The sequence below is a fragment of the Anopheles gambiae genome, chromosome 2, assembly GCF_943734735.2.
Source record: "Anopheles gambiae chromosome 2, idAnoGambNW_F1_1, whole genome shotgun sequence".
NCBI classification, from domain to species: Eukaryota; Metazoa; Arthropoda; class Insecta; order Diptera; family Culicidae; genus Anopheles; species Anopheles gambiae.
In genome coordinates this window covers 32,192,245-32,219,620 of record NC_064601.1, presented here as the reverse complement: position 1 = coordinate 32,219,620, position 27,376 = coordinate 32,192,245, and the positions used below count along the sequence as shown (strand labels likewise).

At 48.3% G+C, this 27,376-nt stretch overlaps 4 protein-coding genes across 8 annotated transcripts in view; 2 read left to right on the top strand and 2 right to left on the bottom strand.

Moving 5' to 3' along the window:
- Window positions 1-18: 18 nt before the first annotated feature.
- On the bottom strand, window positions 19-1,361 carry LOC1273763 (uncharacterized). Its single transcript, XM_312774.6, has 4 exons — window positions 1,180-1,361; window positions 977-1,112; window positions 631-907; window positions 19-522 (listed from the first exon to the last, which is right to left on the bottom strand). The coding sequence occupies exons 1-4, from the start codon at window positions 1,359-1,361 to the stop codon at window positions 230-232; spliced, it is 888 nt and encodes a 295-aa protein (XP_312774.4). The 3' UTR covers window positions 19-229.
- Window positions 1,362-1,578: 217 nt separating this feature from the next.
- LOC1273762 (uncharacterized) lies at window positions 1,579-2,792 on the top strand. Its single transcript, XM_312773.5, has 2 exons — window positions 1,579-1,715; window positions 1,795-2,792. Exons 1-2 carry the CDS (start codon window positions 1,600-1,602, stop codon window positions 2,429-2,431), a joined length of 753 nt encoding a protein of 250 aa, XP_312773.3. The 5' UTR covers window positions 1,579-1,599; the 3' UTR covers window positions 2,432-2,792.
- LOC11175709 (protein FAM161B) lies at window positions 2,541-6,696 on the bottom strand. Its single transcript, XM_003436341.2, has 3 exons — window positions 4,324-6,696; window positions 4,008-4,252; window positions 2,541-3,374 (listed from the first exon to the last, which is right to left on the bottom strand). The coding sequence occupies exons 1-3, from the start codon at window positions 6,022-6,024 to the stop codon at window positions 2,852-2,854; spliced, it is 2,469 nt and encodes an 822-aa protein (XP_003436389.2). The 5' UTR covers window positions 6,025-6,696; the 3' UTR covers window positions 2,541-2,851.
- Window positions 6,697-8,106: 1,410 nt separating this feature from the next.
- LOC1273758 (uncharacterized) overlaps window positions 8,107-27,376 on the top strand; it is a 51,551-nt gene continuing 32,281 nt past the window's right edge. For 3 of the 5 annotated variants that reach the window (XM_061652132.1, XM_061652131.1, XM_061652133.1), the window contains exon 1: window positions 8,123-9,932. In XM_061652132.1, the coding sequence (XP_061508116.1) occupies window positions 9,719-9,932 (214 nt within the window). In that variant the 5' untranslated portion in view covers window positions 8,123-9,718. Of the gene's footprint in view, window positions 9,933-9,961; window positions 12,722-27,376 lie in introns of those variants that run through there. The other 2 variants (XM_061652129.1, XM_061652130.1) reach the window with 2 other exon arrangements.

Below are 27,376 nucleotides of genomic sequence, written 5' to 3'. Positions count from 1 at the left end.
GGTGTTTGTGTGTCAATGTTTTCATACAATCATCCATCCATCTTTATTGATCATAGCGGTGCAGTGTAGCAAAAGAATCGCACTATACACAAACAAAATATGTTCAAAAAATACTACACGTGTAGTAAAAAAAGGGAGCCAAATTCCACCGTCCTTGCACGCAAAGCTACTCTGGTTTTGGCTACGCAGAGACGGCGATGTACAATTTAAGAGGGATGCTTACGGCTTATCAATAACCTCCAACGATAGATTGCTCCGCCAGCGAATAGTTGAGCGATTGGTTCGGCGCGAGTTCGACCATACATCTTGCCTCCTGTATCCTGCTGTGCAGCTGATCGTTCTCCTCCTTCAGCTTACTTATCAACGCTGCCTGCAGCTGGACGAACTCTTTCGGATCGGCAATGCTCTTGAAGCTGTCGTTGACGCTGTAATCCTCGGTCGGGCACAATCTTAAGCTCAGATCGTTAGCGCTGTGCTGTGCGTCGGGCATTGGGCGGGTCAGATTGAACACGCGAACTTGAACTGTTGTTTTGGGGTTGGCAAAAGAAAAGGTGTGTGGTTTGCATGAGTGTTGTGATTATTACACACCATTTATATCTTATCGCCAGAAGCCGAACGCCCTTTGCTTACCGATGTAAGATAGCTGTACCGGTACAATAACCATCGTCTCCAGCAGGGTGAAGGACGCTACAAACACAACGGACGAAAAGCCCTCCACAAAGCATCGTTGCATAAACGTTTCCCCAAAGCCGTGACCCATCGCGGTGTGTACCGTTAGCAGCACCATGTTCGATAGCGTTACCAGCTGCAGGCTGGATTTCTTGTGCCGGTGTACCCTCGCGGCGAACGTATGGTGGCCGCAGCGATTCAGGCTTTGGTGGCGGCTTTTAGTGTACAGATGGATTAGCTAAATGAGAAGAAGGAGATCTTAGGGTGGGGGTTGTTGGGTTGGAGTTCCCTTTGTCTGATTGCTTACATAAACAATCGCCCAATAGACGCCACGCAGGTAGAGCAGCATGTAGTAGTACACACACACCGTGGTGGTATCACATTGCTGAAGTGTGTAGATCACCGAAATGATCGTCAGCGTAAGGGTAACAAACAGTTGGATGCTGTAAAGAAGGGAATGTGATCAATTCTTCCTCATCCTTTCCGGTAAGATGCACATTGCCACCGTACCATGCGCTGGGCACCGTTTCTAGCTTATCAAACCGAACGGAATCCTCCGGCTCGGTGTTGCTGGTGGAATGGAACAGGGACTGGTTCGGACCGGCAGTTCGACCCGCGACGCTGGACGAACCGATCGCAAACGATTTAAACAGAAACGACGATAAACCACGAGTAAGAAAGGAGGTCGACATTTTGTACCACTTTTTGCCTTCGCTCACGATCGGAGGTTATCGATCAACTGACAACTGAAGCATGACAATCATTTGATCGTACGTCTGCAAAAAATCTCCATTTTCTAATAACCCTTCCCCTCCTTCACTGTTTGCCACCGGTGCCCTTTCCCTAGCGACTGTTCACCTGTCAGCCACTGTCGCGACCACGCGGTTCCATTATCCGGTGAAGCTCGATCGTTCACCGTACTGCGCGAGAATGTCAACACACTCCGATACGCCGCCGCAGTCCAACAGTTCCAAACTGTACTCACCCCCATGCCTGATGGAGGGTAAACCCCGTTTTCGTCCAATCTTTGTCATCAGCTTGTTCAGGTAGGTTTGGGTATTCTAGCCACGAGCAGGCACAAATCGCCTCTAATCTACCCGCTCCCAACATCTGTGTTCTTCCCAGCGCCCATCTGTTTCTCGCCATCGTGATCATTACGGCCGGCACGGTTGCATCGGTAGCCGGCTGGCCACAGCCCGCGGGCGACACCGATCGCTCGTCCTCCGTGTACTTCCTCATCATCTATCTGCGCATCGTGTACTGGCTGGTAACGTACGTGATCCACGAGCGCAACAAAGCCGAATTCGTACGGCTGGCCGAGCCGGACTTTGACCACTACCGGGCGCTGGCCGTCTACCGGAAGGCACCGCTGCAGATCGCAACGCTCTGGAATGTGATACTGCTGACGGTGCAGAACCAGGTGCGCTATCTGTTTCCGTACGAGCGGCCGGACCATGGGGCGGGTGGCGCACTGAATCCCGCCATCACGCCGCAGGTGTTTGTGGTCGTCGTGTGTGCCCTCGAGCTGCTGGTGCTGCTCTGCTTCTACGTGCCGCTGGTACGCATCCTGATCGACATACGGCGTGGGGAAGGGCACGGTAAGGTGACCGATCTGCGGTACCGTCGCATGACCGATACGGAACTGGCGGAGCAACCGATCGAGTGGCAGCTGGAAAGGCAAGCCGTCCTGATCAAGCGGCTGCGCGCGGAACGCGATCGTTTGCAGCGCGAAGCAAAGCTGCTCGGCGTTGATCTTTGCTGATGAACTGTTTGAATGCGTCACGCGTACTTTAGTAGCTTTGTGTATTGCCATATGCTGTTAAACTTATGTATTGTCGCCGATTGGTACGTACCCAAAACGTACGGGTTGGAAAAACAACAATTCATTTCTTGATATGTTTATTTGTTAATTAGTTTTGGTCACAAAAAAATAATAGTAAGCTACTGCACTGCAAGGGAGAGTGTGTGGGTGAGAGAAGAGAATTCAAATCGAATCACACAGCCGTAAAACAGAACGGGGACTCGGAAGAGAGAATCCCTTTACAGAACGAAATTAAATAAATATACGTGCACATGGCCGTGATCAGTCCCACACATACGATCAACTACGCACTAAATCCCTACATCTGATTGTGTCATCCGTCCCCAGCTCCGTCCAACCGGGCGCCTTGCCGCCCGCACACTACGCATCCGACAGGCTCAGCAGCTCGCTATCGCACGCCTTGTAGCTTAGCTTGCCGGTCGAGTCGAACGAGTACGTGCTTAGCTTGCTGCCATTGCCGGCATTACGACGCTGCTCCGCTGCTACGGTTCTTTGTCGATGCCGCCGCACATCCTCACCGGTCCCTGCCCGCCCCTGGTGGCTCCCGGTGCTGGTGCTGGACGATGTAACGGGTGAGTCACACTTCTTGCTGGGTGCGCCACCGCCGCCGGCGGACAGCTTCTGCGCGATCGCTTTGCCCAGCTTACCCTCCGGTGGCTTGCTGCGGTGCAGGGTTTGTTCCGCTTCGCGGTTTAAGCTCGCACAGCGATGTGCCACATGGCCTAACCGGGGTCCCCACTGTGGCGGTCCCTCCAGCAGTAGTGGGGCCGCCTTAACGCGCTGCCTCATCAGCTCCATGTTGATGGCGTGCTCCTCCTGGCGTAGCCGCTGCTCGGCCCGCCTGGTCGCTAGTCGCAGGTTTAGCTCTTCCTCGTGCGTATGGCTGAAAGAGTTTGCGGGACAGATTTGTTAAGCGGTTCGCCCTTCAAACTAGTGATGGGGAAATGAAGCTTTCGTCGGAATCGATTCCGGATAGCTCCGAAGTTTTCAGGGAATTGATTTCGGATAGTAGGTCCGGGATCAGTTTCTGAAAATGGCTTCGGAATCGGCTCTGGAATCGGAATCGGCTCTGGAATCGGAATCGGCTCTGGAATCGGAATCGGCTCCAGAACTGGTTCTGGAATCGGCTCCGGAACTGGTTCCGGAATCGGCTCCAGAATCGGATTTGGATCAGAAATCAGAACTGGTTTCGAGATCGGAGTCGGTTTCGCCATCTCCATAAGAATTTAGAATACTTGTAAACGATCAATTCTCATGGAGATTCCTGAACTAATTTTGTTTCTCAAACTTCTCACTACAATTCAAGAACTAATTCTCATTCCGGCACTTATTTCAATTCTGGAGTTAGTGCTGATTCCGTTACCGGAGTAAATTGCGATTCCCAGGTCGATTCCGATTCCAGAGCTGATTCTGATTCCGGAATCGGCTCCGGAATCAGAATCGATTCCAGCATTGAAATAGGCTCCAGAATTGGATAGGTCCTGCTCCCGAACACGGAATCGGTTGGTACACTTACTCTAGGTTAAGGTTTTGAAAGGCTTGCGATTTCTTCACACCCCACCGGAACCGGGGCGCCTTCTTCCTGTCTGCGGTCGTATCGTCCAGCTCCATGTCGCGCAGCTTCTTGCGGCACCATTCCGTCCGCAGGGTGGCGGCCAGGTTCGGCCGGTTGACCGGATAGATCGGTGCCGGCGTATCGCCCGACCCACGGTTGTTGTCCGTGCTGTTGCTGCAGCTCGAGTTGCTCGTCGGGTACGGAATCTACGGGTATGAAAGAGGTAAATTAAACCATGAACCCTCCAAAACCTCTCCAAATCCCAAAAACTACCCACCCGGGACGGGTCGTGCACGGACGCAAAGTATTCCGCACACTTTTCCTCCACACTTTTCCGCCGCTTGGTCGGTTTGCGCGATTTTCGCTTGCGCTTGGACTTTTTGCCCGACGAGCCGGGCCGTTCCTTCGGTTGCGTTTCCTCGCCGCCGGAGTGACGCGACAGACAGCCGCCCTTGCGCTCTGCCCGCTCCCTCCGGGCCATCGATGGTGGGAGGGCGGCTTGCCGTAACATTTCCTCCGCCCGTAGCCGCTTGTTCAGATGGCGAAAGTACTCGTCCTCCCAGGCTTTCGTGTGAAAGTAGCTACTGAACAGCTTCTTCGGGCACGGTTTTGCCTTGAACGTGTGGCGTGTCCGACGCAACCCCCCGTCCGACTCCAGTCCCGTACTGAGCAGGGCCGGCGACGAAAGGCTCCGGCTGAGGCACCGACTGTGGCCCCGGTTCAGCCGCTCGGAAAAGTGAAACGGCTTAATCTGCGACTGCAGCTCGATCTCGGCATTCAGCTTGGCCAGCCGGCTCCGGTTCTCCTGGTCCGCCATGATCGTCTCGAACAGCGGTATGCGGGACGTGATCGGGACCGGGTTCGCCCGGAACTGGGTCGACCGGGCGGTCCCACCGTCGGCCAGCGCTTCCCTCGACGGGAAGGCGCTCTTGCTTGCCACCAGCAGCTCCTGCAGCGTGCGCTGCTCCTCCTCGCGCTGCGTCATCTTGTACGGCTGCGGGATGGTCACGTTGGCCAGGTTACGTATCGGGCTGGCCGATTTGCAGCGCAGGCTGCGCTTCACGTACCGATCGTACCGCTCGACAAAGTCCGAGCTGGCGGTCGGTGTCGCGCACGTGGCGGTGGAGGCGGTGGGCGTGGCACCGTCCTTCGCCGTCGGTGCGCTGCTCTCGTCCGGATCGGACACGTACGGCGTGCCGGAACGGTACCGTGCACCACAACCCAGCTCGTCCCGCAGACTGTGGCACTCCTTCGGCCCGCTGTCGATGCGCACCGACTTGGCGGACCCTTTGCGTGCCGCACTGTCCGGGGGGGCCTTGCTGTCCTGCGCCGTGTCCACGACCGTTGGGGGCGATTTGCTCCAGGAGTGCAGCGAGTCACCGTCCTCCTCTGCCAGTCCTGCGCCCGGGCGAGCGTTTGCGTTCGATGCACCACCAGCGTCGCCCTGGGCACAGGGACCACTCTCGCTGCCGCCGCTCCTGTAGTCGCCGTGCTTGCCGAGCCCTTGAACTTCACCGCTCGCTGGCTCGGGTGACAGCGGTGGACGGCAGCTGGTGGACCGGCGCTCCGGCAGCTCCCCCGTAAAGCAGATCGATTTCAGCTCGCGCTGCTTCTTCTTCAGCGTGTTCAGCCGGCAGTAGAACTCTTCGCGCGGCAGATGCAGCAGCTCGTTGTAATCCGGTATGCTGTCGTAGAACTGGACCATCGTCTGAAAGCTGTCCGTCTCCTTGCGCAGCTGGTGCGTGAGCGAGCAGCACTTGGACCGGCGGTACTGGCCATTTCTGGCCAGCGGACACTTGATCGATGCCTTCTTGCGCGTGATCGTGCTCATCGCTTGCTGGGTACGCGGATCCTCCAGACCCCGGTCGAGACTGCACTGGGGCACCAGGAAGGATGGGTTCGGCCGCTTGCTGGACGGGCTGAGCGGTTTCTTGATGCAGGAGTTCACAAACACCGACCGACCGTGCTGTCCCGACATGGTCGACGAATGATCCGAGTTTGGACGGCGTTTTTTTTGTGTGTGTGTGTGAGGGGCGCGAAATGTTCTAGAAATCTAGAACACCCTGGAGCGCTCGGAAGGTTCGGGTAGGCACGAGAGCCTGCCGTGTGCTTAGGGCAGCATTGCCACGTCGTAAACCGTTTCGGATGACATCGTTTTTTGCACGTTTTAAGGTTGAGTCGAGCGGGATGACCTGGAAATATTGGTTCTCGTCTTGCTGGATGCTCCGAAGCTTGATATCCTTTGCTGACAGGTGTTTCCAAATTGAAAGGTCCCAAATTTTAGCCTCTTTTCAAAGCAGCTTTAACACTGCAGCACAATTCGTTACTATCCGCTACTGGAATTTGCACTGGAACACTCGCACTGGCAGCAAAACCAAACCAGCGCTTTTTGTTTGTTGTGTACTCCCTGGCGCACTATGGTAACGGAAACTACGACCGACTCCGAACGGCTCGTTTTTCCAACCGTTCGGGCTCCGACTCCGATTGGTGTTTGCGCAAAGCGCTGTGTGTTTCCCGAGAGCATTTTCCTCTACCAGTGCGGGGCCTCAAAGGCGAAAAGGGGCACTTACCGTGCCGCGGGTTTGATGGGATTTCCTGTGGCGCGTGTGTTGATTGGAAAATCAAAGCCAATCGGCGACGTCATCGTTAGTTTATACGTTATCACCTTCGAGACAGGGTGCGTCCTTTGCGGGAGGGGAAGGGGATATACAAATTAGCACCATTGGGTGGTTCCTTTGTTTGCCTGCACTGTGCCAGCTGGAGCTTCTCATCGAGCGGCAGCAGGCAACAACAACAGCAGGAAGCTTTGCGGCAGTGACGGGCTAGAATGGCTCATAAATTATATGCCTCGTGTGTGTGTGTTTGGCATCTAACGAACCGATCGGTGGTAGGTGGCAGTCGCCGCCGCTGAGAAGGTGCAATAGCATGTGCCGCTTTGTTACGGTTTAATACGATTTTTCAGCTATTTAATTGTCGTGTTCGTTCGCTTGCGCTCGAAGGGTCATCAACGTTCCAACTTTGTAGGGAAATAACTATTGGCGGAGATCCGTACTGTGAGCTATTGACGAACGTTTAGGAACGTGGTGGTATGATAAAGGGAGAACGATAGTAAACGCGTGCTAGGCAGTGATTCAGCGCGTTGTAATTGATCAGCGGAAGTTGAAAAAGTGTACATAGGTGTTGTTACAGTAAATTCGATTTTTTTTAAATCATCGCAGTTTGAGTAGTTTAAGATCCGTGGAGTAGGCCAATGTAGATGGCGAAGTATATAAACAAATCAACTAGAATAACAGGTTGCATAGGTTTATCTGAAGGAATCTAATCTGCATTTTACATAATTTTCAAACATTCTTTTTGAAAATCTTTAATTGAATGTATATCATAGTACATAGGGTAAGATTAGGTGCTGATAGTAATAGAAAGTTTCTACTCATGATATCAAATATGATAACTTATTTAGGAAACATTGGGATGCGTTTTTTTTTACAAATTGCGTACATTAGCTACGTCATTTCAAACGATCTACTAACACCTGCACAAGCAATACGCATACAACGGTAGCAACGTGTGTGCTGTGGTTGCGTAAACGAAAACAGCTGATTGACGATACGCGACCAAACAAAGAGCTGCACTAGTGAGAGCGGGAGATTGAAAGTGCGTTTGCTCTCGAACAGTGCGGCGGTCTCTCTCTTTTCTCTCGAATCAGCGCACAGTGGCATAAAGGCATGAATCGTGTGGAATAAATTTATGTAAAAAAAGAGTGCAGATTTTTTGGGGTGTTATGTTGGAGAAATTATAGAAATTGTGTGTAACAGTTGATCATATGAAATATAATAAAATTCTTCAAATTATTCGTAATAATTTAAAATTCATCGTTTACAATCCTCCACGGTTGTGTTATCAATGTGTAATTTATCAGCATTTAATAAACCATCAATGGTCAACAATGAAAACGAAAGAACAAAAGTAAGTTTTATTTTAATCACTACTACTTTTGACCTTATCACGCTTCAATTGTCCCGCTGTGCGCAAACCATTCGCTCTCACTCGCAGCCACGGATTTGGCTGGCCGTCTTGCGAAAGGGTCTTGCTCGTACTCGGTAGGTGAGAAACGTTTAATTCAAGTCCATGCTTCGTCCGCTTAGCACGCGTCGGCTGCTTGAGAAAAACAAACCCATCTCCCCTGTCTCTTTCGTACCGTGCCCAGCCCGATTCCAACTGCGTGTGTGTGTCTCTGTGCGGTGGTTACTACGGTAAATCGTTGTGTGAGGTCGTTTCGGTGCCAATATTGTGCGTATTTTGGGAGGAAAAAATCAAACCTCTCCCATATCGCCTGCCCGATTACGGTGCAGCACAGAGAGCCCGCCCTGCTGGTAGGCAGATAGGCCGCGGAAAGGGATTCTCGCCAAAATTATCCCCTCCAGTGGGGGCAGCAGCAGCATCGCTGCAGCGTGTTGTTTACCTTGAGTGCATCCTCTTTCCACCTGCTTGTGGTGGCTGAGAAGAACATAAGAACGGGGCCCGCTTTAGTGAGAAGGGGTTGGTATTGGTAAACGCTAAACTGCTTAGAAGGAACCGTTTGTCTGTGCGAGGTGTGAAGAAAGCCGCGTGAGTTCAATCGCTTTTATCGTGTACACACAGCGCGCCCAGCGCAGTCAGATGATAATTGAGCGTGTGTAAACGTAGCGTCTACACTACTAACACAGCACCGTAGCGCGCGCGTAGTGTGCGTACAAAGGACCAGGACGAGCGCGTTCTCTACAAGCGTAGCAGCCGCTGTACAAAGGTCGCTCGGTCGGTGTGCTACAGTGCTAACAAGTGCGGGTGGGTGCGGCCAAGTGTTTAGTCCGGTGAGCGTGCAAAAGTGTCCCCGTTCAATTGTATTTGCACCAAGTGTCAAACGCACGGCCCCTGTCAAAACGTGCCGTGTCATCAACGTAGCAGCAGCAGCAGCAAGTGCTCGAAAGGAGAAGATTTGAGTGGAAAATTTTTGCATCTCGTGATCAATCGTGCCAAGGGCAGGGGGAAAGCGAAAAGTGATTTTGCTCCCCGCTCCCATTCGTTGATTTCATTGCCTGAAATAGAAATCATTCTGTGTCCCGGTCAGCAGCAAGTGCATAGAGTGTGTAACGTCTGCCACAACACAGGAGAGTGCTTTCTTTATGTGCTGTTAGTGCTGTGTATTCCCTCAGTGTGGTGTTTGTGGGGCGTGCGTGTGTGTGTCTGTGTGGTGTGTGCGGTGCCTCGTAATCGGAAATTCGTGTGCCGGTGGCCCTTTCCGCGCTACCGCGAGCCGTATGAGCGATCCAAGTGTCCTTGCCGCCGTGGTCACCGTTGCGGTAGGTCGTCGACCCATCAACCACCTGCCAGCCTACTTAGACCCGTAAAGGGAAGCCCAAACAGCAAACGCGAGCCCCTCGGCAAGCGGGTGGCGTTACCATTCCTTACGTTTGGACTGCCTTCTGTCCCCCGGTCGAACATTACCTTATCGGACAGAGTGCAGTTGGTGGAAAGTGGCAACGTAGGACGTAGAAGTCAGCTAAAGGGAAAGAGCATCCCCAGATCACTGTTTGGTGTGTGTGTGTGTGTGCGCTGCCACTGCATTTCGCTATCCCGTAACCGTGGAAGCCGTACTGGACGGTGGGGACGGAGGGGGCGCATCCGCTCTCACGATGAGCTTTAAGAAGGCCAGCCGCACCAAGAGCCTGTCGCTGAGCGGGGACGACTTTCCGCTCCGTTCGGTCGGCGGCAATGTCGCGGGCAAACCGAAGGCGGCCTTCAGCACGCTGAAGCGGCCGGAGGACACGCTCAAGATAATGAAGTACATCGACGACAATGTGATCGGGAAGGGTGTTGCCTTTCTGGGACCGTACGGCCGTCGCAAAGGTAGGTAGAATAGGCTACATGCAAGAGATACATTTGAGCATCCTTTTCATAAAGCGCTACCAGCATAGCTGTTTCTTTGTTTCAATGCCTTGTGTGCCGTTTCTTTGTTTTTGTTTACGTTTGCGTTTTTCGTGCGAGTGTGTGCGTCCCAGAGAAAAGCAAAACACTGAGGGGGAATATACATTCCTCCACGCATAAACACATCACGCCACCGCGGGAGGGTGAAAGAGATAAACGTAGCTATCCTTACAGCATCAATGGTTGGTTGGTACACGCCACTGCTCCTTTGATGCTGACGTCATGGCGCATGTCCCAGTTTCAAGGATACACCAGCGGTGCGGTCTTTGACCCCTCTCCTTCCACACACGCCGAACTGCGTTTCGGCGTTGTGGCGGTTGTGGCACGCTTTACCCCTGCCCAAGGAACGCGTGTGTGTCCTTGGGCTTGGTTTTTTGGGCGAGTGAGCCAGTATGCCATCAGCTCCTTAGCTTTCGCTCTGCCGTGCAATGGAAAATCTGGATAGCACAAGGGAGTGCTATTTTTGTTGGGCTCTGTTTCCGTTTTCCGGGTGGGTTATTACACTGACTGTATCGTAGCAGAAACTGTTGTGGCGTAACTGCGTTTGTAAAATATTCTAAACGGCGTCGTATCTTATCTGGAATGAGAAAAGGAATTCTTTAGGGTAAATTGCGTAACAGCGTGCTATTTACGTGCAGCGCAGTGCCATTGCCTGTGTACGATGTGAGGCGTTGTTTTGGTCATGCTTCCGTCACGTGATATTGGTGACTCTAGCGGCTAGAATTGTTCTTACGCGTAGGGGAACTGTAATAGTTAGATTTAAGTGTAGTATCTAGTTCTATGAAATCTAGCAACCGATAAACTATTCAAAATATACCTTACAGTGATGTTCTTTGCAAAAACAGGAGTAGTTTAAAAGGATGGTTAGAGAGCAGGAAACATTAGAAGTATAAAGATGTTGAAGATTAATTGCAAAGATTGATCGTTTTTCGAAATGTGTCTCTTTGACTCAGGGCGAGTCATCGGCAAGTCACTTGCAATTGTGACGTCTCCTTTAGCAATGTTTTAAAGTTTAATTTGCATATTAATAACAAGGGGATCAATGCTACCAGAGGTTCCTACGCTGAAGGTTCTGAATACATTTAATTATATGTCCCTAAAACGGTTGTGGGTTTTACACGATTCAGTGATAAGGATTCATTGCGATTCAGTGGTAAGGATTCAATTCATAGTTACTATCGGTATACTAATCCTGCATATGTCCAAGAATGAAGCATTCAAATGATTTTCTTATTCTATTCCATTAAGATATTGACAGTTCTTATTGTAATAAATTTAGATCATCCTTGAGCATTGGCATCCAAACACGCGAAATAATTATCACTATTTGCTTTGTTGGGGTGTAATAATGCAGAAATTAAAGGTAATCTTCGTCATAATCTTTATTTGTTACTGTTGTCGCCTTTTATCACCCTATAGTTTAGGAGCAAATTCCCAGAAAGTCAAACAAAAGGCAAGAATTCGCAGGAAAACAACAAGAAAATAGCGCAGTTTGCACATTCTACGAATAGTTTATTAGTTCCTACGAAATGAGTAAGAAGTCACATCTTCCCGCACAGAGCAATTCACATCACAACATCACACTCATCCCTTATATTTATGGCTAGAAAACACACCGTGCAGCCAATTTTGATCGCTGGCCGAGAAAACAACCCTTCTGGCAGATGGGATGATGTGCCAAGGTAGTGCCACAAAAAAAAGAAAAAGAAGAAAACAAAAAAAACTCATCCATTCCTCTTGTTGCGCTGACGTTTGTCCTTTTTGTTTCGCGATATACTACATGTTTTTGATTGGGTAGAAGGGAGAGAGCAATGTTTGTCGTATTGGAAATCCCCTTAACCCATAACCTACATTCCGAGGTGTTCCGAGCACTCGATGGTTTGATGTTTCATTCACAGCGAAATTGCAAAATGGAACGAAACCGTTACCGTAATATCGTTCGATTTTGTAGTTTTGTGGTGCAAACGAAAAACAAAACAAAAAATCGTACTTAAAAACACACTACAGCAGTGCTACCGTACACGATTAGTCGCACAAATCACTGTGTCACGACACACTTGCATGGTGCATCGACTGCGCTTCCTGGCCGTGCGAAAGCGATCGCACTGCCACGAGTGTTGTGTGCACTTCACGGCAGTTGCATTCGGGTGAATGCTATTTTTAGCACCACCAGGCGACACATGGGTGCCCACTTCCGAGACTGCACACAGGCACAGGCGTGAAACACGCCGAGAGAGCACAGCAGGCCGAAAGACATCACAGTTTGTGTGCTGGTTATGATGTTTTTTTGCTGCGCTGTTTGTTGAAGCGAACCCACGGCAAGCATATTTATGCGCTCGGCTCAACCAGCCCTCGACGACCAATAACGACAAACTTTCGCTGCTTCCTTTCCACACTCGAGAGACGGAACACGCGAGCCCACGGTAAACGTCGCCGTCGCCGTGGTCGTCGTCTACGGGCGCGATGGTGGTGCAAAAGGGAATGCCAGTTTCAAGGCCAGGGTTAGCCCCGGTGCTTCGGAGAGCATGCGGATGTGCGGCGGTTGTACATCACACGCTGTACAACAGCAGCAAAAAGTGAATCTCGCTGTAGATGCTGCCGTGATCGTGCCGCGATCTTGGCAGCGAAAGTGCTCTGGCTCGGTGAAGTGAAAACGAAACGCCAAGCCTGCCGGTTTTGCAACATGGAACCGGCCAAGACGGTAGACGAAGGTAGGCCGGCCCGAGTGCTATGCACTTTGTGTAACCTAGTTTGTTTGTTTGTTTGTTTTTTCTTCTTCTCTCTGTTTTATCCAGCCGTCTCGATGGCGACACGGTCGTCCCCCATCCGGTTTGGCCGGGAAAAATTGTCTCGACGTACGCAATTAAATCACGCACGTCGCCCCGTGTTAGCCGGAAGCAGTGGGGAAATGCATCGCGGATGGAGTTTTTCCTGGCTTCGTCTGCTGCATTGCTGCCGCTTCCTTTCTTTTCCTTTCTTTTTTTTGTCTGCACAACCGGCACGCACGTGTGCGTGTGTGATGACTGTGCGATAGGTCCTTCGGTGGGCAGGATTTTATCTTCGATTTACGGATGCTCGTCGGTCGCGGGGGGTGGCTATGTATAGACAGTGGAGTCGTTTCCAGCCGAGTGGAAGTGAAATGGCTTTTTCCTAGCAGCTCCAGCGCATACCCTTTGATGTTACAGTGCTTCTGTTTTGCGAGCATAGCTAGGCAGCGGGGTACGAAAAGGGTTAGCGAGATATGGCGAATGATATTAAATGTGGGTCAGCAGTAAGTTAGCGACTTTTAATCGTAAAGCGCAGATCAAATGCAGTGACCTATTTCGACTGAAACATACAGTAATACAGACAGTAAGATATGCATAAGTATTCATCACGACTGTATGAATTTTATCGTAAGATTACAATTAAAATATATATCTTAAACTCCAAAAAAACTTATCTACAGTTAATGGAATTCAGAGCTGCTAATCTAATTGAAAGATATTAAACACCGCAATGTAAATAATGAATTGGAACTACAAACTGCAAATGCTCCATCAACACAAGGCCTGTCATAAAATGTGTCAACCAGCTTTCTGAAAAAGGAATACGGAATTCATACCAAGGTCTAGCAGCGTCTAGCAGGACCTGCCGGAAGGGGCAGTGTCAAGTGTTCGGTTTCCCTGTTCAATAGCAGCCGGCTGTCAGATTGCAGATGTAGGAATGACTTGGTTTTGTGCTGGCTTCCGTTCTACACCTTCTGTTGCATTACGGTTCTGTTGCAGACATCTGGCTGAAACCGGATATTGTCGCCGGGCGCCAGTTTAATCGAGCGAATCCTCCAATAATCGTTGCACGCGCGTTTAGTTTTTGCTGCCCTGTGCCGATAGTTACGGTGCTTTATTGTATTGAAGGGTGGGACTGGTATGACGCGAATTCATTACGCGATTAAACTGTCTAGTGCATATTTTTGTGGTTAGAGTGTGCCGGTGTGTTCTTACCCTTCGTAAGGCCTATTAAGCGGTCGAGTGAAAGTGAGTGTGAAATATCGTTTATCGATGATATCACTCAACATACTCTTAGAAATATGGAGCATTAAATATAAAGTTTTTAAACAGTAAAATATTACACTTGACATAGTTTTTCTTTGTTCCCCGTAAGTCTAAGATTTGAGATTTTATTGAACTAGATAAGCGTCAATTGTAATGTGTAATTGTAAATAATTAAGATTCAATTGTTGAGAAGTTCTGCATGCCGTGTACGGTACGCCTAAACGTATAAAAACTACAAACTATGCGTTCACTTTCTCTCGAGTGATATGTAAATACATCTTTACCTGTAGTGCGCTGAAATGCGCTATGTTAGGCAAGGTTATGTTTTGGTTTGCCGTTTCCTGCAATCGATGGCACTGACCTTTTATGTTATTCAAACACACCTTTCGTGTGGCATTTCAAACATTCAATTGACGTTAAATTCAATATAGTGTACATCTGTCTAAGATTGTTAATCACGAACGCTGTTGTGTGTCATACCAGCCTTAATATACAAAATCAACACTTGTTTAAAATCAATAATTTTTTAAAAATTTTGCGACATTTAAAAGAATACATTGCTCTAAATCATAGGAACGCTTAGTTAAAGGTCCTGTAGTTTTAAGTGATGTATGTAGGCCACGGAGGACAGATACTTAAAGACAGATACGAATAAAGAAATAATTAATTTAAAAAAATATACACTTTTGTTCTAGTGTTCAATTTTGATTTGAATTTATCTTCCTGTTCTTAGAGTAGTCAGACTAAATTATTTATATAGTCTAGTTACGTGTCTGGTCTCAGTTGGTCTCGTGGTATAGCCGGCAAGTGGTACAACCGAATTGCACAACATGCCCGTCAAGAGTTCGAGCCTTTCTGAGCCTCCAATACGACGCAAGACTGTATATGGTACTGTCTACACTGTATAATCTGGTCTTTACACGGAACGCAGCTGGGATGTGTTGGACCGGTTCGCTGACTAAGGAGTCATATCGAAATCTCGCCGAAATTCGCCTAAAATGATCTGTTTGTTGTATAATAATAGTGCCAAGATGGTTATATATACCGGAACGGACTTAAACTGACTACCAAAAACTGCCGCACGATATCCGTATTCATTGTGGCGCGGTGACGTTATTTGATCCCGCAAACTTCTTAACGAAGTTTTTTCAGTTTTTTCAGCCATAACGGTTAGTGTACGACTTCCAAATTTTTGTTTCCGTCTCATGGGTTAAAATGATTGAAGGTGCAATTAACATTTCGTTAGTTAAAAAATGTGATAATTTTTGTTCATATTTTAAAAATGCAAACGTTATTGCGTACAATATCCAACAATTCTAGGAACAATACGAATTGCACTGCATCATTTTTGATATACTGTTTAAAGGAAATAAAACAACATCAACGGTCAAATCAATCAATCAAAAAAAAATTATTAATACTGTTATTGCATTTGTTATTGTTACTGTTCTTGTACGCAAAAACAGAGACCCAGTTATGGCATAGCTAGACCAAAGCAAATAAAAAAATGTAAGCCATGCGACACTTTTTACGACCACTAGCTAGCGCCACTTAACAAGCCTCGGAGGGGTTTTTGATCACGCGTGGTTTGCATTATTTCGCTTCCGATTTGCTGCGGGCGTGTTTGGACGTTTGAGGTGGCGTGATTCTTCGCAATTTCTTCCTGCCCCATTGCAGCTCGCCCTAGCTCTCTGGCAGAAGTTGGCCACAAATTTGCACTCAACGCGCAATCGCTGCGGTGCAGCAAACATAGTGCGCTTAGATCGTCAAAGTGGTCACGTACGATCGTTTGTTGTCATCGTTGTTGGACTGTCGGATCGAAGTGCATCGCAGTACATGGTGTAGGGGGTATGGTAGACAAGGTTGATCATGGTTCGCAATTATTTTCCTTCTGCTAAGATTTGCGTTTTAAATTTTCAATGTTTTAAAATATTACATATGATCTAGTGCCTGCCGCTCTAACTGTGCAAGCCTCATTACGCTCGTTGTTTTCCTGAATTCCATTGATTAATCCCAAGCGCTTACTAAACCTCAATAGGGTATAGTCGGCAAACAACTAAACCAAGCGCCTACTGTGCTGCTTCCTAAGCCAAGGTTTGCGATAGTGAGCGATTGATGCACCCGTTCACTCGATGCATGCATGCACGCGAATGGAATCTTCCCATCAAGCTGTTCTGGCAAACGGGACTGCGGGTGGTTAGAAAAGAGAATCTCCCCAACTGCAACACCAGCAGCTGAGTCTGCCGGGTGACCGGGTGTGAGAAAACCAGATTCTCACCGAACACGCCGGCTTATCGCGCGCCAGTTGACAGTGTGGTTGGTTGACGAGGCTCACGTTGTTTACAGCTAGCTGCCGCTGCTGGCTCCTCTTATCACGTTGGGGCTACGATCTGCTCCGCAACGGGGGGTACACCTTCCCGCACCAGCCCGGGCTAGAAGACACGCATCGCATCTTGCACCGCCCTTCGCTCGGTTGAATGATGTCCATTCCGGGGGTCATTGGTAATGATTTTAAACGAATTTGTGTTAACATATGGTGGTACTACGTGCGCCTGGATGTGTTTTCGTACACTGCTCCCACTGTCTTATCAAGCAGCAGAAGTTCTGACCGGTCTAGTTAAAGCTGGTAATGAAGCGAGTGCATGGACGGACGGATCGAAAAAGTCAAATCAATGTACCGAATAACTGTGCACTTGATAGCGTTTATCGCTTTTGCGGCAGATTGTGGCAAAAAAAAGAAGATTTAACAAATATGCAACCCTTAATCTGATTCTCAATCATAGGATGTCTAGATGAATATTTTTACTATGGTATATAAAACAACACTCTCAAATGCAGAGCGATTGTGCATGCGTCTCTCCGAGCCAAGAAATTTCGTACCCAACAATTACCATCCACCACGTGCCAGTCGATGATTTGTTTGCCTTCTTCCCGATGGATGGAGCACTCAAAACCGCCTATCAACAGCCATACTTGCCTGCTGCAGTCTAATAGAGTGCCATTGTGCACAATGTGGCGAGCCCTGCGCTTTACCCATTCCCACAACCCTTGCCCTCGCCCCGGGCGTGGTAAGAATTGCTTGCGCTCGAGGGTGCGATGATTATTATTGTCGATGATTGTTGTGCGAGTGACGATGGCAAATAATTGATGCACCCGACAGGGTGACACACCACTTCCCCACCCCTCGGCTTTCCCCTTTTGCCCCGTGGCTTAGAATCGGTGCACGTTTTCTATCGCGTGGGCACGCGAACCTTTTAGTGCAGCCTACGGTTTTGCGATATGAGGATGGCCAATGGCAATCATTACGGCGTTCCACGTGGTGCTGGAATTCGTATGTTTAAATTCCAGCGGCATTGAGCATCGTGTGTATGTGTGATATCTGAATCAGCGCAAACGAAGACATCGGAATCGGGCATCGGAATGTGCAATGGTAAGAACTGTTTTGCTCGAGCGGAAGTAGGTGTGCGCTGTTCGTCGGCTGATGCTTCAAGTCAGCAAACGGCAAAGGGGAAGTGTTTATGTTGTCCGTATGGTTCGTTTCTGCGCGTTGGCACTGCGTCATATGCCTGGAGTATCATTGCAGCGTGGAATTTGGTAACAAGACTCGCACGGACCGATCATGAAATGTTCTTACTCAAACAGTATATTATTTTCATTTTAAGTGATTAAATTGAACTAATTTTGCTACAAACTCGATGTTTTGGGATGCCGTCTTTCTATATTTTGTTTACGTTTGCCCTGTGAATCTGTTTTCTAATAATTAAGTCTATCATAGGCGTACTTCAATAGAATCGTACTGAAATTAAACAAGAAGTTCCTAACAAATATCTCGTTGATAGTAAAACTTCCCGATGCTCCTACCATAATTCTACTTGCATCCATACTACTTGCGTACCATATTGCAATACCACGTGTTTTGTCCCTTCAGCTCATTGGCTTACCTTTAGATGCAGATTTAAGCTTACCGTTATCGCACAAAGCGCCTCAAACGCATCCAACACCCACTTGAAGCTAAGAGGCGTGGAGCGATAACGATTCAATGGCGATGGTTTGTTTTTAGTAAATTGATCGTGCCCCTTAAAGTCCGTTATTATTATGAGCCGGCCCGACACCCACCCCCAGGCAGGGCTGGCCTCGAATCGTGCCGAGCATGGTGATGCTTCATGCGTTGCCGAGAACGATGCCGCGATCGGCTTGTTACAGAACCAAACTGCATTTAAATGCACCGTGCGCGTATGGTTGTGTAGGAGAGTTCGATATGAATATACGCGGCCTCGTTCAAGTGTGTGTAGTTGATACACACACACAAACACACCCATGGATCGAAGACAAGCACACAGGCACCCCAAGGGAATGGCACGTGTCCGATATTGCTGATGCTAGTGCATTGCTAATGGCGTGAATAAGCTTGCAAAGCTTTGGAGTGGAGGGTGCAATTGGGGGAAGGGCAATCGGGCAGGATTTATAAAGGCGTCGTTGCGACACATGTGATATGTTTGTGATGCATATTAATCGATTCAAACACTTGATGGTACACTCCAAGGGTGAATTTTGGTGAGGAAAAACGCATTTGTCAACTGTTGAACTTCGTGTTGCAAAGAGCGGAGGTTTGTTATACACACTTAGCATCTCTAATCAAATTAGTTTGGTCAAAACGCAGGCAAGTGAATCACGAAGCACCGTGTAATGGGCAAAAGATAACCGCAGCGGCGAACAATAAACACCGGTTAAACATTTGGTCGTTAAACATTGGCGAGTAGGTGTCAGTAAATGAAGTGCCAGCAAATAAAGTCCCACCTCCACGATCGCTTCCCGCTCTCCTCGATGGCACGTGTACCGAACGCGCTTGCGATTCATTGCAGCTAGCTCACATTCAAAGACACTTTTGATCAGGGACAATTTATTGTGTTCAGTTTTCTTTTAAGCACAACACCAAACTAATCAAACGAACTTGGTCTGGCTATGTTTCCAAAAGAGTTTCACAGCAGATTGGCAGCGGAGAGGGCCCGGAGGGTAGACGTCATCAGCGCATCGGTGCATCGCCGTCGCTTGGAACCTCTAATGTCCCGATAGGAATTTGAAAGTAAACAATTTAACACCTCGCTAACTGGTCGGGGCGTTGGTCGGGGCGTTCGACGTTCCGTCCCGGAGCCATTTGTGCGAAATTCTGTGCAGCTGTGTGTCGGTCGGTTATTGCGCAGCGTATTGAGGTGGGATTTGGAAAATTTCGCTCACCCTCCAGGGTGCAATATGGCACGTGCCACGCGGTAGAGGAGAGGGTGGTTGAGTTTGAATAGGGAACAGTCGTAGTGCGCTGTATGGATCATCGCTGCCCATCGCCATATTTTGATAGCTGCAGCACGATCTTCGAAATGACGCGATGCATCTGTGGCGGAAGCGTCGCGCATCGAATGCGCGTTTTCTGGGCTGATCACGTACGGCGGCAGTGCGCAGCAACGGGCAGCGTAAATCGTCTAAAATGGTTTTACGCAGCCACAACAAAAACACAACCGCCGACGAGACAACAGCCAACCTGGGTAGCTGTGAAGAGTTGCATTCTAACTTGTGCATTGTACCTCGTTTCATGCTTTATTTTTTGTTCAGGCGACCGCGGACAGACGGACAAATAATTAACCCCACACTGCTGTTTGTACTAATCCTGGGTGTTTTATTTGTTTGCAGTCCCCTAGATAGCAAGGGATGGTGGTAGTTTACTTTGGGCAGGGCGTGAATTTACACCCCAGAAGCAGGGAAGATCATCCGCGCGTAAGCCGGACGGGAGACACACTTGTTCGGCTTCCTACCGCGCGTGGAATTTAGACTCATCAATGCACGACGAATGACGCAAATTTGGGAGGCGGACACAGACACACACCTAATCGTGTACCTAGCGAGGGGACAGCACAGGTGGTACTTGTGGGCAGAAGTGCGCGCGTCCATGTTGACTGTTTTATGAAGTGTTACTGACCGCGGTGGTGTGTACACTCCTGGCTTGTGTGCCAGCCGCAAATGCATCGCGTGCGAAACAGCAACTTAACTCTTCCTAGTTGAGCATTAGCATTAGCTCTTTCGCCGCTGACGTGCGGATCGTATCGAATTTCGTCCGCCGCTAGAAATAACTACTGACCCTAAAAACAAAGTCTATCAATTGGATGCCAAAAAAATAAAAACATGAAAACATAAAATGGGAAAACATGGCGTTAGAAATGTGTCTACAACGTGCTAATATTTCATAATTCTTTAGAACACACTTTGTTGGAAATTGTAGAAACCATTGCAGCTGCAAATATGTTTCCTTTTTTAATAGAATAATTGAAAATATAGTTGATGTGATAAGAAAGCAACTGAACATTCAATGATGCAGCATTTCAGTAAGATATACTCTTGCCGTAGTTTGTAACCACATCGTTGCTATCGTCATTCACCTGCGCCGAATCGATATGTGAAGGAACTATAAAAATTTCCCAACGTCCCACAAGATGATTGATTATTGCAGCTTTCCGTCACAATTGCACACCTCCTGCCGGCCCCGCTTCACTCGCTGCATCCCCCAATCATGGGTGCTAATCATCATGGCGTGTGTGCGTAAAGTAATGTATGCTAACGACGTAATTGTAGCCTCTCCGCCGGGCTAGCCGCAGGGGTTGCAACGGGGGTCCGGGCGGGCTCTCGTTTCCCTACCCAACCCACCTCAGTATCGATAAACTCAACACGCGTGAGAAATCATTCGAGATCTTTGAGAAAGTGCGACACACGGAACACGCGGTGCTTTCGTTTTTGATTTCAGCACGTTCTGTCGCAGACAGGGTCCGTGTGGGGGGTAAGGATCTGTGTGAGTGCGTTGTATTGCGTAGTTAGGAATGTTTTCTAAGAAAAAATAGATAGAGAAAAAACGCAACGAACAGTAGCATAACCATCTAGTACGATCGTTGCCCGATCGGTACCAAATATGTAGCTCTGATAGCGGTGTGATCAGGTGTTTTTTCTTGTCTCTATCTCTCTTTCTCTTCATCTGGTGCCTCTCTCGCACTGTTGTTTCGAAGCCCGTGAATGAAACGATCACGTTTCGCAAGTGATCCAATCTGCCACACACATCTTGCGCACGCCGCCACCCATTCCCATCTATGCGTGTCCTTCGCGCAATCGTTTTTCGAGGTTATGCGTCTGCCTGCCAACGTCAATCGGACAGCCGGGGGGGAATGCGGGAGCGGTTTATGTAAGCGGCAGTGTGTGTGTGTGTGTCTGTGCGTCAAAGGGTGAAGCGAATTTTTGCGAATCGTACGAGAGATCGCGCTAGACATGTTGGCGGCCGCCACAGCGGGTGTCTTGTGGTTGTTGTTGTTGTTGTTGTTGTGTTTTTTGCGATCATTCGCTGCGACAGCCAACTCGGCGGTTCCGTTTTGCAAGACGACGAAGTGGCGGTTTTAGGATGTGAAGGTTGTTCCTGGGGCTGGCTGGCCGTAGGAGGGTTAATTTTGTGTTTCTAATTACCCGAACGAATGCAACAGCAAGCGCTCGGGCTCGGGCAAGATGTGATTTGAGGGCGAATTAAATGAAGCTTGTAGAAGAGATGAAAACCAACACCACTCACCATTTTTGAAGGTATGCATTCCGTTCCGGTAGAATACCGTTTCCTTCGACTTTTATCTTTTTAATATTTTAGGTAGTTGGACAGGAGTATTTTTTTCCTGTCTGTAATTGTTGTAATTGTTTATTTCTGGTTCAATGGATACAAATGATTCCAGTGAATGTTCTTAAATCTAGTCTTACCTTTTAAATTAAAACGTGTGTTCGCCAAGTGCGTATTTTTGCAGTTAAAGAGAAAAGAGAACATCAATTTCTTCTGTTCTAATAGCCCCAATGCGAAGGCCTAGTCTAGTTTGTATTTTTAGCTACATGAATGAAAAAAAAAACCACCAACCGAACCTTAATGTGTGTCTATTTTATGACAAAAAATGTTAGAATGCTTTGTTCAGCTGCAATTTCCAGTGTCTAGCAGTAAACGTGCAGATTCAGAAAATTGTTAAATAATCGCTGCGCAGCCCAAACAGCCGTTCCAATGGGTAATGGCCGCGTACGCTGTAGGTCAGTGTGGCGTTGATATAGATTCCATAGAAATATTCCACGAACGCCGCAGCACACCCGAGCGCCGCGACATGGCGAATTCTGAGCGTTGATCGTTTTGGCCACTTTTATAGGTCAACCGGCGAACCTGCCTGCCTGCCTGCCTGCCTACCCCGGTTGGTGTGGCCTTCTACGGCCACGGATTAATGGAGTTTTAATTGAAGGCCTCGCCCTGTCATGTGGAGAAGTTTTGAGTTTTGATTGATGATGCTGTTGTCTGTTGTCGTTGTGCGTGCAAATTTGTTGTATTTATTTTTGCAGTCCCCTGGCCTCCCTCCCGCCCAAACAGCTCCGTGAATGGGTGCGCGCAACGAAAAAAAGAGCATTGTTGCGTTGCGTTGGGGCGGTTTTGTGAATAGAGAACCATTTCGAAGCACCCCACTTGCGGCACCTACCACACGTATTGCGAGCGGGTCGTTCGGAGTGTTCGCTCTCGCTGACGTCAAAGTAAAATCCGGATCGGCACGGATTTAAAGGTTCCTTTGCCTGGCAGGATGCAAGGACCAAGGGGGTGGCCGGCACGCAAGACGGCTAGCGTAAGTCGACGAACACTTGAGAAAGTGGTTCCGTTGGGTGCCGGCATGTGGGTTTGGTGTGGTCCACCTTCGACACGTGCGTGTGTGTGAAGCATGGCCGAAAGGTGGCGACCTTCTTGCCGCTGTCTGCCCATTTGCTCTTGACGATTATGAAGTGGAGATTGCACGGCAAAGGCAGAAAGTTGGGTCCAGGAGAAGCCTAATTTTTTGTCACTGATGTCGTTTGCAGATATTTTGGAAGCATTTTTTTAGCTTAAATCACTTTACTCGAAGAATAATTTTCACTTCAAGTACTTTCCGCTTTGATGCTTCGTGGCAAACCACCGCTAGTTCTACGGACGGAGGTCAAATGCTTCACTTTTGTGCGAACGAAACGAAACTAACTTTCCCTCCACTTGAACTGCAAAACCGCAAATCATGTACCCACGGCATCAAGAGCAAAACCAATAAAACAATCTCACCACCGGGTCAGTGTCGCACCGGGGTTGACGGCGAATTACATATTCAGCAAAACCTCTCCAAGCGTTAACGCTTGTTACTAATACCTTTTCGTCCTCGGGTTACTCCTCACTTCCCCAGCCGAATATTGGAGGTTCGGTGAGAAACTCCACACCGTGACATCGAATCTGCCTACAATCGGCTTTCCAGTCTGTGCCGGTTCGAACTGGTACCGCAGAAAAAGGGGGGGAGGGGGGGAAACGCCCGTAACAATTCCGGCCAACCAATGTTACCTTCACGCAAAAAGGCAATCACGTTTTGAGCACTTGTGTAGTTTAAGTTCTCCTAGTACTCCAGTGCCCGGACAAGGTGAGCGACGTCCTTATATCGGTGCGCCGTCGGCTGTGAAACAATCCGGAGGTGTTTCGTTGTCGGAGTTGTTTCATTCCCTTTTGGACCTCGGCTCAACACTGTCTGCGAGAAGTGACTTTTACCAAATGTGTCCCCCTCCCAGAGAGAGAAAGAGAGAGAGAGAGACAGGGAGAGATAGTTGAAAGGTCAAGCCGGGTGGGACGGGTCGGCTGATACGTCTAAGCAAGGCCCCGGAGGGAATTGGGCGTGTAGCCCGGAGCGTACTCAGGTCCATATTTCCGAGCAGCACACTAAACACCGTGACGCACGCGCGGTGTTAGATGAGCAGCACGTTCGCCTTCCCCACAGGGAGGCCCGCACCATTATCGCCCGACCATCTTTTGATAATCACGGGAGCGCACCTTGATTGACGGGATGACGGGAAGTCTGGCCGGAGCGAAAGCTCGTGCTTACAATGGAATGAAAATATGCAATACTACACCGAACCACTTGCCCGTGTACCCTCTGTTTGAGGGCAGACTGGTGATGACGGTATCTCGTAGCGGCGATGGTAATAGTTCGCGTAAGATGAGGTGCGATCGGAAACCCATTACGTCTGGTTTGAATGATTGACACCAGCACGAGCAAGTGGGACGCTTGGAGGCGAAACGCGTTTGGCGTACCAAACGAAATTGATTGTGACAGAAAATGGGGAATTGTGGAAGTCATCGCAGTGTTACATAATCAATATCCGGGCTGATAGAAGGTGAACCTAATAAATTTTAAGGATCGTTTCTTTCGGTCGATCCACCGGAAGTTTGAACCGCGTTATGCCTTTAAGCTGGAGAAAGTATCAACAGTGATCGTTGGCTATTGGAGATCATCTAAGTGACATGAAGCAGTGCCGACTCTCCTGGTACCTGGTTTCGGGAGTTCAACGCCTTGCGATCTTCAAGTGTCGAAGCAAAGTCATGTCACTATCGAATTTCGAACGTGGTTTCGCTGATCGCTGATCGATCGTAAATGTGGTGGAGTGTTGTTTCTTTGGCGCGAATTTTAGCTTGTTTCTTTTGTTTTGCCATTTCGCGGGCAACAGCTCGCACGAGTTGTAAGCTTTTTTCCACCCACAATCACGTACACAGCACAATAACCTGTACCGTACCGCTAACGTGATGACAACAACGAGCACTGTGTGGTTGTTTGAGACGTCGTAAAGCAGCTTGGTTTATGAGGTGGGACCATATTTGTATGCAGTGACTGTTTTGGTACGATACTGTGACGATAGCGATAGCTCAAACGCGTTGAGAGAGAGAGAGAAAGAAAGAGAGAGCGAGAAAGCAATAAAACACCTTTCTCCACATATTTACTCTTTAATCTCAATCTAAAGGATCTCGTTTGAAACACATCATCGTTTCAGTGCAAAAAATCTAAAATCTGAAGACATGCTGTCGTTTTAATCCTCTTCATGGTAAGTGACGAAGCAATGTGATAATCAAATGCAAATCAAATCGCGCACAGCAAAACTCCTCCTTCTAAGATCCTACGGCTCCATTACACGTATCGTTCGGTTAGAATAATGAATTGCATTCTGTTCACCTTCCTGTCTGCCAGGGTAAAACTATTCCCTTCTTCAAACCGTATCGCGTGGAAGTGTACCGGTTCCAGTTCACTATCGTCTAGTGTTGGCCGTAGCCTTATCGCTTCGCATCGCGTCTGTTTGCTAAACATTGGGGAGTGCCTGGCCAGCGCTCTGTGCGCTAGTTGATAACGGGGAAGTAGTGCAAATATTTACGGAAAGCAAATATTGGCTACAATCCGCGCCCTGCGTCCGCCGGTGGTCCGAGTGAGCCGAGAGCCGAACGGAAAACTCATTAGTGGACTGTGTTCAGTGACCAGCGAAGTCGTGTAGGTGTATGTTAACCTTTTGCATCGATTTTATAGGCATATATTTTATTTTTCGATCGTTCCGAGATGTCATAGATAGGGGATGCTTATTGACTTGACGTCAAGTGAGCGAAGAACTGAGTGGAACTAGACTCGTGTTTTAAACTAACCTTGCACTTAGCGATACAACTATTGGTAACATTCATTGATGAGTAATTAAAATCACTTCAGTGCCGGGGATTCGAATCAAACTTCTTAAGATACAGTAATCTTTTAGGATCTCTAAAGATCCATTAATTGTTCGAGGTATAATCATCACAGATTCTGGATTATTTTAAAACCATAAATATTTATGAATTTTTAATGGTAACATTTTAAAAATTTCAACATAAATTTTTAAGGGTAACAAGAAAGCATAAATCTCTGAAGGTTGTAAGGATATTTTAAAATAATAATGACTATTTTCAAATTTATGAATGTCTAAATATTTTGACTCTGCACAGATTAAACACTGAACAATCTTTGAAGTGTTTTTTTTTAACTTTTGAAGGATCCTGAATTCTTACATTTAAAATTTATTAATTCAGTTCAAAGATTCATTCAGTTTCATAAATCTGAATAAGAGTAGATGGATAACTCTGCATGTAGCACAAACCAATAATTGGTGCTTGAACTATGGTGCAATCTAAAGAAATTTCACGTACCTCAAAGCCTACTAATTCGGTCAAACTCTAACCACCCTTGGTGACGACACCACAATTTATAGCCAAGGTTGAATAACCTTGAACCTTACATATCATATTTCATTGAAGCATACTACACTACACTACTGCAGTGGCGGCGGCTCCCTGACACACTGCCAAGAGTTGCATGCCAACAGCTAACAGTGTGTCGGTGCACCCAGTGTTCGTGGTCCACCCCACTGTTGCGCCCACTGGGCGATGCGCTACTACAAGCACAACGTGTAGAAGGAAAAGCAAACAAAAACAAAAAGCACAAATGCTACGTTCAAGTACAAGGTTCAAGCACAACGAATGAGTTCCTTCCGCTTTTCCTGCCTTGGAAAGCGGACCAGGATGCCGAACATAAAGGATAGTCAGTCCAAAGTGCCCAAAATCAAAATGTCACTTTCGCCTTTACGGTTTCACACCGTCGTTGTTCGCACATCGCTGACGTCGCTTTATGGGCAGAGTTTTATTTAGCCTTTATTTCCCTCCCCACTTCCGGCCTCAGGTTCCACCGAGGTTGCATTTGGGGCTGGGAAAACCCGTCCAGCTGTATGGCATTTTCACCGACCGTCGTTGCGTTGCGAATTGCAGTGTCGTGTCCTCTTGCCTGCAATCTTAAAAAGGTAAAGTAAAAGAAATAGACAGCACGACGAATAAGACGACCGACGCCCATGGAACGGATTGGCGAAAGTTGAATTTTTGTGAAATGGAAGCGCCTCAGTGGAATATATCCGTGCGATGACGTCAACCTGCTACGGAGAGGTTGGATTCGCACCCAAAACCCGCCTCGGCGGGTGGAGTCGCGCTTGGAGGGTTCGCGCAACTTTCGGCACCGAGCCGTGCCGCCGGGGCTGGGTTCGCGCAATACGAACCAGACCAGTTGTCTGCCAGTTGTATGCGCTGTAGCAATTGCCGGCCGGCAAAAATTGTTGTTGTTGCTGGGTTGATCTCCTGCAGGGTTTGCTCCAATACACCCGAGACGTTACGGGTCGTCGATGAGCAGGCGCGGGGAGAAGGTAACTCTCACTTTCAACCGAGCATGATGGACAGATTTTGACAGCTGAAGGATGTATGCAAGATGCAGAGTCGGAGCGAGGGATGTGAATGTGCAAATGGAATAAAACAAAAGAAAAAACCTCGTCCATGTCGTCCTCTGTACACAGCTTCCTTCGTCGCGCTACGGGTGCCGCGGTTCATTCGCAGTCAGTGTGACCGTGTGGATGATAAGACAACTTACAGAGTATGAGCTCGGTGGCGGTAGGGCGAACGAT